The sequence below is a fragment of the Equus quagga genome, chromosome 16, assembly GCF_021613505.1.
Source record: "Equus quagga isolate Etosha38 chromosome 16, UCLA_HA_Equagga_1.0, whole genome shotgun sequence".
Lineage (NCBI taxonomy): Eukaryota > Metazoa > Chordata > Mammalia > Perissodactyla > Equidae > Equus > Equus quagga.
Genome location: NC_060282.1, coordinates 55,759,828 through 55,772,385, shown reverse-complemented (window position 1 = coordinate 55,772,385; position 12,558 = coordinate 55,759,828). Strand labels below are relative to the sequence as shown.

The 12,558-nt window shown below is 37.3% G+C and overlaps 1 protein-coding gene across 2 annotated transcripts in view; it reads right to left on the bottom strand.

Annotated features, from left to right (window-relative positions):
- TGS1 (trimethylguanosine synthase 1) overlaps positions 1 to 12,558 on the bottom strand; it is a 43,615-nt gene that overhangs the window by 22,015 nt on the left and 9,042 nt on the right. For both annotated transcript variants that reach the window (XM_046641739.1, XM_046641738.1), the window contains exons 3-8: positions 11,878 to 12,050; positions 10,446 to 11,265; positions 8,044 to 8,161; positions 6,467 to 6,553; positions 4,009 to 4,183; positions 1,989 to 2,295 (exon numbers count right to left, since the gene is read on the bottom strand). In XM_046641739.1, coding sequence (XP_046497695.1) covers positions 1,989 to 2,295; positions 4,009 to 4,183; positions 6,467 to 6,553; positions 8,044 to 8,161; positions 10,446 to 11,265; positions 11,878 to 12,050 — 1,680 coding nt within the window. The remainder of the gene's footprint in view (positions 1 to 1,988; positions 2,296 to 4,008; positions 4,184 to 6,466; positions 6,554 to 8,043; positions 8,162 to 10,445; positions 11,266 to 11,877; positions 12,051 to 12,558) is intronic.

Genomic DNA, 12,558 nt, shown 5'->3' with positions numbered 1-12,558 from the left:
AGCAGGAGGGCATAATGGAAACTGACTTCAGAGTACAGCCTCTAGTTTGCTACTCATTGGCTCCTCAAGCTTGGAAAAGTAACCCAGGCTCTCTAAGCTCCAATTTTTAATTTCTCAAAAGGAATGAAGGAATGAGTGGTATTTTATATACTTACTTCACAGGATCGTTAAGAGATATGTAGAGGTACTATCATAGGTATAAATGTTATTCTCTCTGTTAGATAAGACACTGCCTTATTTGGTGAATTATAGAATTCCAAACATTACCCTTCCCTTCTTTAAAATAAAACCTCCCAAGGACTGATTAAGCTTGAACTCTCAGCTACATCAATCCTCTGAACCCAGCCATGACCTGGAAGTCATATGGCCTCTGAGAAATTGAAACAGAGGTCACTAGCTCTATTCAATAGAAAAAGATCTCATTCATTCAGAGACTGACTTTTTCTTGGATAGACAATTTTTATTAGTTTTGTTATTTGGCTTCAGTTCTGAACAGATTAGAAGCAGCAACTTAGAAAGATGAGAGGGCTATAACAGCTAAGCACAGTGACAAGAACTGATGTTGAGAAATAAAACTCTACTACATTTAAATGGTCCTCAAGGATAGCACTGTATCTTAATATGGTTATCTGATCATTGCAAATAGCAAAAGGTGTCATCAACAGCAATGTGCAGCGAGAGCTTGTCAAGAGAGGGGACAGTGACATTTTGAAGGAACAATTCCTTAGTGTGCAAGACCCTCCCGTACAAGACTTAACATTAAGTAATCCAAAGTACTAACTGCCAGAATTCCCCAGGTCACTCTAACAACCAACATCTTCCAAATGCCCCTGAGACGGTGCTATCACCACACATAAGAACTACCAGCATCGACACAAATGGTGATGAGGGAAGTAGGGTAGAGCAGGAAAGGGGGATTTAGGAATCAGACAACTTGGTACCAAGTCCTAGCTATGCCACTTACAGCTGTGTGATCTCAGGCAAATTTCTTAATTTCTCTGAGCTTTACCTTCCATATTTATAGAACAGACATAATTACACCTACCTCCTTGGGCTAATTTACAGATTAAATGAGAATAAGGCTTGTAAAAGCATTTCAAAAATCTGCAAGTGCCACAGGAACATCAGTTGTACAATGACAGTAAAAATAATTTAAACTACTTTAAGTATGCTGTTTAGAAAGGCAAAGAATATGTGATTCAGAGATCACAGGTCTACACAGACACACACATACAAAGAAAAAAAAAATCAAGATTCAAATAAGGTATTTTCCTCAATACTAAGTTAAGAAAGAAACCATCACAATAAATATAATTGTTTCATTAGGGCAAGCTGAAGTAATTCATCAATAAAACTGAATATTATGGAAATAATTTTTACCTTATAAAAGCCTGAATGCTCCATTGAATACAATTATTATTTTGTAAATTATAAAAGAACATCTGCTGTAAAAATAAATTCAAATAGTACACAAGGGCATAAATTGAAAAGGCTACTCTGTTCTCCATTCATTATAGCCAATTACTGTAAATACTTTTTTATATCAATGTACTACTCAAAAAACAAACTATCACCACCAACCACCACCACCACAAAAAACCCAAAAATATAAAAAAGAACTATTAAAAAGAAAGCCAGGGCAATACTAAATTTCAAGAGGAATAAAAAGGACTGGCCACTTTTGGCCCATTGAACAGAATGTAGTGGCAGAGATCAATCTTAAGGGCAAAGACAAAGGTACTCAAAGAGTTCTCCCACATACTTTATCTTTTATTTTATCGAGCTTGCTCAGCCAAGAGTGAAGAGTGCTCTGGGGGCCAAATCATAGCCATTAGCACACTTACATTTAATATGCCTTCTCTCAATTTAAAAATAAATAGCAGTGAATCCTTAGGTCTAGATGTTTCATAAGTGAAAACTAAGGAAAAACATTTTAAAAAGCGCATTTATCTAAATCCATTAGCAAGTTCAAGCACATTTAGTCTTACCTTCAGTTTCTACCTGAAAAGACACTGGTGCATCCTGAGTAACGCAATCCTCCCTATCTGTAACAGCTGCCACTGTACTGTCCCCTTCACATTTTTCTGTTTCGAGTTCACCAGTTGAAGAGATGGCATGACATGTTTCCGGTTCTGGATTGCTTGTCTCCAGTGGGTCATCATCTTTTTTAACAGACGTTTCTTGTTCCTCTGAACCACTGCTTGTACAAGTGTCTTGCACATTGTCATGAGAAATTGACTCCTGCGATGCTTCCTCATTCATTGGTTCATTAATCCACTTTAGGAATTTTTCTACCTGAAATTGTAAGATGTTACAAGCATGAATTAATTCCAAATTACACAGAATATTTCCACCTGCTTTACCATTTGTGACTTGACTGACAAGCTGCGTCATAGTTATTAGCTCTGTTAAGTATGCTGTATCATACAAGCTAATGTGAGGAAGTAATTCCAAGCTAACTGCACTTTGTTATCTGAACATACCATGACTTTGGTAAAGACGTCTTTAAAAGGAAGAAAATACCAGATTAAACACAAGACTATGACCTTCCTGTTATCAATTAACACTAAGACGACAAAACTGTTCCAGTAGCTTTCCATAAAGGCTTCTAACAATGTAACTGTACCATTACAAAAGTACTTATCTATTGTTGAGTCATTAATTTTAGTTTTCCAAATCATATAGAGCTTTCCGCAATGGCCCAGGCCACAATCTGTGTTAAATGGTACTCAGCATCAAAGAGGAACTCTAAAAAGATTTAGTGCCAATCTGTCTATGAAGCAGGAGAGCCAGTAAAATGATTTCTGAAAACTAGGTTTCTTCTTAAATGTTAACAAGGCTCAAGGTCAGATGCCATATACTTCCTTGCAATCTTCTGGAACAAGAATATTCTTTGTAACAGATCTTCATGACCTTCCTAAGAGTTAAGAAATCAGAACAAGAGTGGTAGACAGAAGGTGGGCATGGACGACAACCCAGAATCTTCCTTTGTGGGGGCTGTGCCCATGTATCAATCAGATATCTAAGGACACAAGAGCCACATTTATTTTTTTGCTCAACAATACTTATTAGTTATGTTTCTGCTCTTCTACAGATGAACGTATGGGGACTATCACACCCAGCACACTATAAAAAGTCCTATATGACTGACTGGACTGATATTGGGAAATCTGTTCCCGATATAACCAGGGCCACCAAAAAATTAAAATATCACCAGCAACCAACCAATCTGAAATACAATGAAAACTAAAACCAGCTATAAATTTGTAGCATGGTCTGGAAGAATGCTGGAGTTAGGAAGGATCATGAATGTATCCTGAGGGTAAAGCCAAGTCCTCACAGGTTCTGAGATTTTCCTCCATTGCCCTGAAGACCCGCTGGAGGTGTGACTGTGACAAAGGTTCTGCTCACTAGAAGGCGGCTTTTTTTCCAATAATGGAGAAGGATCACTCATCAAACCAAGCAATAGCAACTGCAATTACGTTTGCTTTCCAGGTACTTGGATGGCAGGTACAGCAAAGCAAGAGAGAGAATATGAATATTCTAGTTAACAGTGTAAATCACTAAATCAGCCTTGAGCCTGATGCTGTTAGGACGAATTTGTCAGGGCAAAGGCTGATCGATCACCTCTAAATGACCTCAAAATTAAGGCTGATAAGCTTAATAAAAGCTTTGTCAGAACTGGACTTCTAGGATCCTACTTAGACGCAAGTAGATAAGAAGAGAACATCTCATTGTAACTATTTACACAAGGCAATTTTACCTATTTATCTTCCCAGACACTACATTTTGTAGCTTTCAGAATGTCCCCTTTTCATTTTATCCCCAACTTACTTTTCTCCAAATTTAGTTCACACAATTTTTGCCTTTAGGATGCAAGTGGAAAAGAATTTTAGGTACCCTTATACCTGGTAGAAACAGGGTTCCCAATTGAAAACAACAATTTCAATAAGTCAAGCTAACAAAATGAGATTCTACCTGTAAATATAAAACAAAATTTATGCATACCTTGCTCAAAGTTTTGCTTTTCTTGAAAAATGTTTTTTCTGACTCTTCAGTAAAGAAGATGTGTTTGTTTTTCATATTTATTTGCCTTCTCATGTCCAAGAACTTTGACTTATACTTCACATTCTTCTGTAGATACCTGACCCGTCGCTGACTGAAATTTGAAATTCCACCATATCTGTGACCAAACCAAAAGAAGCTGACTCAAACCTTAAGTTCTATGAATTTGTTTTTTTATATGACTAGAGAATATAACCACAATTTTCACTATTTTTCTATTTAGCAGATCTACTTTAATTTCATTTTTCTAAACTATGAAAATTATGAAATAAAGTTTAAAATGCAGAGGAGTTTAAGGTCTAGCTTGTATGTTAATTCTCAAGTAAATGTGAAACATCAAAGTTGGAAATATCAGCATATCTTATACAGAGAAGAAAGCAGAAATTACATAGTAAAACGTAATAAAGAAATAGTAGGAAAATATAACCCCATTGCATGTTGGGGAAATACAATTTTTTCTTATGGTGAGGTGATGCCAAACGTCTTTAACACATACCTGGATATGTTCAAGTTATCTTAAAAGTAGTCACTAAATTCTTAACCTAAATCAATCTGAACTCACCAAACAAGCAAACCCCTATTATTAAAATAGAGAATGTCTACTGATTTAACCATCTGAATTTTTCCAGTCCTAAAAAATATATATTTGCAATGAAGCCATCTTTGACTCTGTCAAGCTTCACTGACTGCCTCTCCTACAGACTATTAGGGACTTAGGGTGTAGTATACATTTTAGCACTTATAAACCCCTGAACAGTTTGATTTCAAATGTCAGATGTTTTCTTCTAGCCATATTATAAACTTCCTTATAAAAAGTATATCTTATCCTTCTGTTTTAAGTAGAATTGGGTTATTTAAACAGGAGAATAGTTAAGTTAAATCCCAGGTAACAGAATAAATTTCTGTGTGTGTATACCAGCAAGAACTACCCAAGAAATTTCTCAATAAAACCACATGTGGGTAGAAATAAATTCTGCTAGCAATCAAACATGGCAATATCAGGAAAACTCTTTATACTACTAATTTTTATGATTGTTAGCCTTAAATGGTTACATGAACTACAACTGCCTTCAAGTACCATACAGGAGAGATTAACTGATAATCTTTAAAAAAATATTCATAGATTATAATTATGAGATGTATTTCTGAACTAATTTGTATTCAATTTATGTCAGCCTTGAGACCTATGTCTTTTTTTTGCTGATTTCATAATGTGTAGGTATCCACTAAAATTTCACAACTAACAAAAATAAATCTCCATGCTTAGAAACATCAAAGACTAACCTTCATTTAAACCACTGGTGCAAGCTGACATAAATGGCAGGTCTTTAGTGTGTCTTATCTACTCAGTTCAGTCATCAAGTCACATGCAATAAAGCTTTCAAGTTTCCTTATATTTAATGCTTGGGAATTTAATCCCAGAGAAAACTTGTATTTTCTGTACACAAAAGTTCAGGGTAGCTTTATTTGTAATAGCAAAATACCACACAGGATCCAAATGTCCTTCAATAGACGAATGGTTGAACAAACTATGGTACACCCATACAATGGAATACGATTCAGCAAGAAGAAGGAATGAACTACTGGTACATGCAATGAACCAGGGGGACCTCAAGGACATATGATTAGATCTCAGGAAACAACCTAGATGTACATACAGGATGACAATTAACGCATGCCTCCACCAAAAGGGATGAGGTAAATGTATTGATAAGCAGGGTGTTCGTGGTACACCGTTGAGGGAAAAAAGCAAGCTGCAGAATATGTATAGTGTGATTCCATTTTTGTGTTTTATAAAAAGGCAGTAACGTATATATGTACATAATCATAAAAATGCACATTAGTAAATTTAGTAAGGATATATGCCAACCACTGCCTACCTCTGGGAATGATATGAAGAAAAGATTTTCACTCTTTACTTTTTACTTCTGCTTTGTTTGAGTTTTACCACTTTCATAGTAAAAAAGAAAAAAAATACTGCAGGTTTGAACTTTTCAAGGCATGTTCACTATACACTTTAGATGTACACAGAGGTAGATACGTGATATGCTAGGGGAAGAGACAACCATGCTTAGAAGTCTCAAGCGTTGGGCTTGAGTCCTCTCCAGGAAATGTTGTGATCTTGACAAAATGAAAACCTTTGTAAGCTGCAGTTGCTTTACCTATGAAATTGGAATTGTAACACTGGATTGCTATGAGGTGCAAATGAGTTGATATATGTGAACATATCAAATGTACGGTGATATCTCTAACATTCTTATCAAGACAGGTTAGTGTCTTAATTAACATCTCAGATGCGACCAAATACATAATCATTATTAGCTATCTGAATATCAGAGAGCTTTAAAATAGCTGAAGTGCTTAAGATTTCTGGAAGACAAGAGTATTTATGTATAATTACTTTTGTCCTGAGCCATGCTGGAATCCTAGAAGGGAACCATTGTCATCAAAGTCTGAATCTGGGTTTTCATCGATGTCCAGTTCATGGCTAAACAAATAAACAAAAGGCAAACAGTGATAAGCCATTACCTCCAGAGCACACCAGTACAGGCAAATATCAAAAGGTACATATAGCCAACCCATGCAAATTCCCCATCACAACAATCAACCGTGGCTCACAAATCAGGGAAGACAGGAAAGAGCACTTTAATCAGGATTTTTCCAAACAAGATAAAATACGTAGCATGTTTGGAACACAGCAATAAGCACTCAAATCTTAAACCATGTCAAGTAATTATCTCTATTCTTGAACATGGTACAAATATGGATCTCTCCATTTTCCTTTGGGAAAACACCAGTAAAAGCAGCAGCCTTAAACTAATCTCCTAGAGTGCTATCTCTAGAGGTTTTCCTTGAAAATAAACAAGGAAACATTTGAAAAGTATCAATCCAACCAAAAAAATTACAAAGGAAAAAATACTGTTAAGAAGAATAAAGTTGTGATACAAGTGAGTGACATTAAGTAACCCAAGATCATCCATCTACTGGGGATGCCTTCTAGTGAGCCCTACTACCTGGGCGACAGTAACAAATGAAAATGGTGAGAAATAATTCTTACAAATTACCTTAAGCTCACTGAAGATTTATGGAGGAACTACGAGGTCCCAGGAATCTAAGTACACACACACAGTCTCTGCCTCCAGGAACTAGCAGGAACTAATGGAGGAGTTAACAAGCAATGTCTACCATGTAGAAGGAACACAGTAAAGGCATGCTTTTATGCGCTAAGGTACTGAGCCTCTGAAGCTTGCTTACTGTTTTTCTAGAAGCTGTACGGAACATAAAAGTCTTATGTGAAACACTTCATATCCTGTCAGAGAAATGAAACGTTTCCAGCTAACAACCAAGTTCTGTAATGTGCATCTTTTTCTTGTATTTTACAGCACTAGCATTTGACCATATCCTACCTTACACTATTCTCTACTTGTTTAATTATACATATCAAGGGCGTAGCTAGAGAGTACTGCCTCTGAAAAAGCTGGTCTGGGCTCCGGTTTCAGAGCTGCCACTGTTGCTATATAAGTCGGGGCAAGGCATTTACCCTTGTTTTGTCTTAGTATTCCTATCTATAGAATGGGAGCATTACATTGGATATATCTGAGGTCTATTTTAGCAATAAAATTCTGTGATAATACATACTCAGACTTTTGAAAAAAAACTAGAACTTCCTCAAGAGAGACCATACCTACTTCTACATTGATAGCTACTGTGTCAGATCTATTACAAGCTAGTTCCAGTCTTCCCAATGATCTCGCAAAAAGGCATCAGTTCCTTTTTACAGATAAAAAATTGCGGCAGAATAAGAGGCAGAGTTGGGATCTGACCATGCTCCAAAGCCCAGGGTCTTGCCAGTGTGTCTTGTCTCTTCTCCTCACAGGATCTGCAATGTTGTAACATAACAAGTGCTTTATAGCCACTCACTCCTGGACATGAGTGCTTATGCTCACACATTCTGGAGAGAGAGTAATAGCAACTTGCCTCCTCTTGAGTTTGCTTGGCTTATGATCAGGCGGATCTTCTTCACTCTCATCCCCATCAATATGTTTGGGATGAGGTCTGTCTTTGACTGTGTTTGCTTCTGAAGACCTCTGTGAATCTAAAGAGGCAGAGATATTGCAGTGAACTTTCCCCTTGGTTTGACAACTCTTCTGCCATTTGCAAAGGCAATCAAAATATTTCAGTGCCTTTCCTGCAATGAACCCTACGTGCACATCAGGGAAAATGCCAGATCACATCTACCTGGTCTGTGTATCTACATGCAGAGTCTGAACACAAAAAATGGAAGCTATGTCTGTTAAAGTTTACAAGTTTCCATGATCTAACTACTTAAAAAGTGAACTAAAACTACCTTTATCTCTTGGCTGTCCAAATCTACACAAATTAATCCACACAGTTACCTTTGCGATAGCTGTTACCTAGCACATTTTGATGGAATTTTAATCTAAATGACTCTAAAGATGGCACGATCATATTGATTAAAAATAATCTCTCATGGCTGGCCTGGTGGTGTAGTGGTTAAGTTCATGCACTCTGCTTCATCGACCCAGGGTTCATGGGTTTGGATTCCAGGTGTGGACCTACACACCACTCGTTAAGCCATGCTGTGGCAATGTCCCACATACAAAATAAAGAACGATTGGCACAGATGTTAGCTCAGGGCTAATCTTCCTCACCAAATAACCAACCAACCAACAAACCAAAAAACCTCTTAAGAAGCAAATACATTTAATTGTCTCTAATATAGCTCTGAAATTAATGATGGAAGTAACAGAAAGATAAGCATTTAAAAAGCATTTTTAACTTGTGGTGGCTCCAACTGAGGCATATGTGTTTGTTCTATATTTCTTCCAACTGGAAAAAAGTGGGTGGGCAGGACTAGAAGTTGAGAGGTGTCTGCAACGTAGACAATGGGAAGCTTTGACTGCACGGGGACAGACTATTTCAGGAGAACAAGGAGGCACAAAAAGTAGAAAATATACTTATAGAGAAATGCAATAAATACCCTACGTTTTGATCTCAAGGGAAGATCTACAACAAAGCAAAACCTAGAATTCTCAAGCTGATCTGACGGCAGTCACACTGGAGCTACTTATAGAAACGGCCAATTAGATACATAACTTAGGAAACAGGCAACAGAAGGCAGAAACTATCAGGTTTACTATGTTTGGAAAAGGAAAAAAGTAAGATCAGAAAGGATAATCAAAAGGAGCAGCACGAAGCAGTAAGATAGGGGCCAACACGCTGACCAATACACATATTTCAAGTTGTATGGTCAAAAGAAGTAAAGAAAGTAATCAGGAGAGTAGTGAAGAGTATGAAAAGACTGATATAAAATAATCATATAGAAAAAGGATGGAAAAACAGCAAAAGAGAAAGGAATGAGAATACTGTACTGAATTGAGCTCCATTGTAAGAGTATAGAGAAAAGAGAAATAAAAAAGTAGATAGAGCACTTTTGTAACTCAGTAAAGGAAACTCTCAACTCGATGAAGTTAAGATCAGCGATCTGAGACAACAAAGCAAACCCAAGTGTTAAGTAAAAGGCCAAAGCCTTTTGCTTCATATAGGAAAAAGGCTGGGAAGAAAGTCCTTATAAACCAGACTTTTCCAGTACCAAACATCAAGGATGTCAAGACAACATCTTAGTGGGCGTCATAAAAAAATTCAAAAGTTATATAAAAATTTCCTCCTCCCCCGTTTTCCTAGTGCCATCAGTTGGTAGTATCCTTCTCTCTAGCGAGAGCATTCTCATTTGCCCTACCCTAACTTCTCTGAACAGACCTCTTGCTGGCTTTTAGTCCTGACAGTGGCACCAGTCTGCAAAATGATTTTTTTTTAAATCACTTAGGCAGGAGTCAACCAATTTCCTAATCCTGGATATTTTATGAGAATCCTGAGAGCAACCCTTCCACTTATAAATTAGTATTGTGCTCTGTTCAGATTCTCTGTAGACCAAGACTTCACTTGCTCTGACTGAATTCTAGATATGACTCACCTTCACACTGGCCTAATGTCAAGTGCGTACTCTCAATCACCCTCTAACAACCTCCCATGAGCTCACAGGAGAAACTCTGACCTTCCAAGCTCATGCTCAATTAGATTTCTCAAGGGATTTCCAAGTTTTAATTCACTGGCCAACAAGGTACAAGAGGAAGGAATGATAATTCCAGAACCCCATGCAAATATTCTTTTTATTTATATAAACGGTAATAAACAACTAGTGAAATAAAAATGACAGGATTAAATCATTTCATTGTTATACTAGAAAGCATCAGTTGGCATTATTTAACTCTACCATAAAGGATTAGTGCTAGTTATTTTGGGAGAGAGATTCATTTTGCTAACCATTACTCAGTAGGATAAATCTTGGTCAATCTTACCCTGAGCTGGTTGGTCTGTGCTTCTATTCCCAGATGAGCTCCTTTCCTTGGTTCCACCATTACATGGTTCACTTTGGCCAGAAGCAGGGCATTCTCTTCTGCTGTTAACTTCACTTAGCCCCTGACGTCCATCACAACTTACAGAAGAATCTAACTGGCTCTGTTCTACTTCCTCTGAATTCAGACTTATATTACTAATTCCATCAAGTATTTCACTATGATCTTTATCACCTGAACTAGAGCTTTTGCTACCAATTGATGAAGATGGAAGGGAAAGTAAGCCTGCTTTCATGCAATTTTCACCTTTCTTGTTGTCAACTTCTGTTTTAGACCCACAAGTATCTGTGTCACAGCTTTGTGAGGCATCAAACGTCCAACCCTGAGCTTCCCAATACTGAAACTGTTCCAAATAATACCAGTAAAGTTGACTATAATGTTGTTCCCATTCTTCTTTTGTATCAGGAACGTTCCAAGGTTCAGAGCATAACGTTTGACCCGAATGTTTTTCTTGCCAGCTTTGCCATAAGAGTACTCCACCATACTCGTTCCAATACTTTTCCCATTTCTCTGTAATTTCTAGCTTTGGAGATAACGTATTTTCAACAGGAAGATTTTCAGTTTCAATGTCTTTCTTGGTTCGAAGCTTACACGTTCTGGTGTTCTCACACCGTTCAACTGAAGATGGATCATCTGAAGCCAAAATGTCATCCTCTTCATATTCTTGTCTCCAAGATTCTCTCATCATTTCATCTAAGTACTTCTTTTGCTGCTTCTTCTTTTTCTTCTTTATTTTCACTTTATTCCTAGTATTCATAGATACCTACATAGATAAATAACTTGGATATGAAATGCACTTCATAAACTAAGTAGAACCCAAGTCTACTTTGGATCCAAGTCTATTTTGACATTAAATTAAACAAAATACCTTCAACCTCCTCCACCCTGGGCTTTCAGTTACACAAACAAGTGAATCTTACTATCTAAGTTTCTAAGAGGAGGAAAAATCATGAGACATCACAACTTGCAGTTTTGGTTAATTTATAAATATGGACATTTAAAAAGAGGTGGAGTGCTCTAATTCATAAGTGCATTAGATTTAAGATAAAAAAATTCCCTGTGTTGGACCTGGCCCCAGGCCTAGTGGTTAACGGTCTGCACGCTCTGCTTCAGTGGCCTGAGTTCGGATCCTGGGAGCAGACCTACTCCACTCACAGCCATGCTGTGAGCGTGTCCCACAAATAAAATAGAGGAAGACTGCCATGCATGTTAGCTCAGGGCTAATCTTCCTCAAGTTAAAAAAAAAAAAAAAAAAGGAGGATTTGCAATGGATGTTAGCTTAGGATGAATTTTCCTCAGGAAAAAGAGAAATTCCATGTGTTATTTTATGAAGAAAACTAAGAAATAGAAATAATAAAAGCAAATTAATATTTACCTCAAAATTTTTATGTGCAGATGTCCCACCAAACTGAAGTGGCAGTCCCATACTTCTCATGAGTTCAGCCTCGGAATCCAGTTCACTTTCATTTAGGCCTATGCTTTTGCTGTCATGTGATTCTGTAGTGCCATGGGAATAACCACCTTCCTCCTCTTCTGTAGCCTGCTCTCCTACAGACAGCATTTGTTAGCTTAGTTTTACAGAAAATTTACACACAGGTTTTATTATCCTCATTTTAAAGAAGAACCTGAGATATAGTTATTACATGATTTGCCCAAATAAAGATACATAAATGTTACAATTTTTAAGGGGAAGAAAAAAAACGGAAAAAAAGGAATTGATGGTAATATGAACTAGTAAGAAAACAGCTAACTAAGAATTAAGAGACAACGTCCAGTCTGGCTCTGCCTGCCTCTATCCCTCCAGCTGCCAACTCGGCTTGCACTTACTGAGCATCTCCTCTGTGCTAAGCACTGTGCAAAGTACTGAGGATGTAAGAGGGAACACGGCAGAGTAACCAGAGGGAAAAGATGTACATCTTCACATCCCTTACCTGAACTAGATCAGTGGATTTAAAATAATGATTTGTGGAGTTATTCTAGGAGCTGTTAACAAGAGAGGTGAGAGGTGAGTCTTTAGGCCCCTCACAGGTACTGCAATCACAACTGGGATTTACGC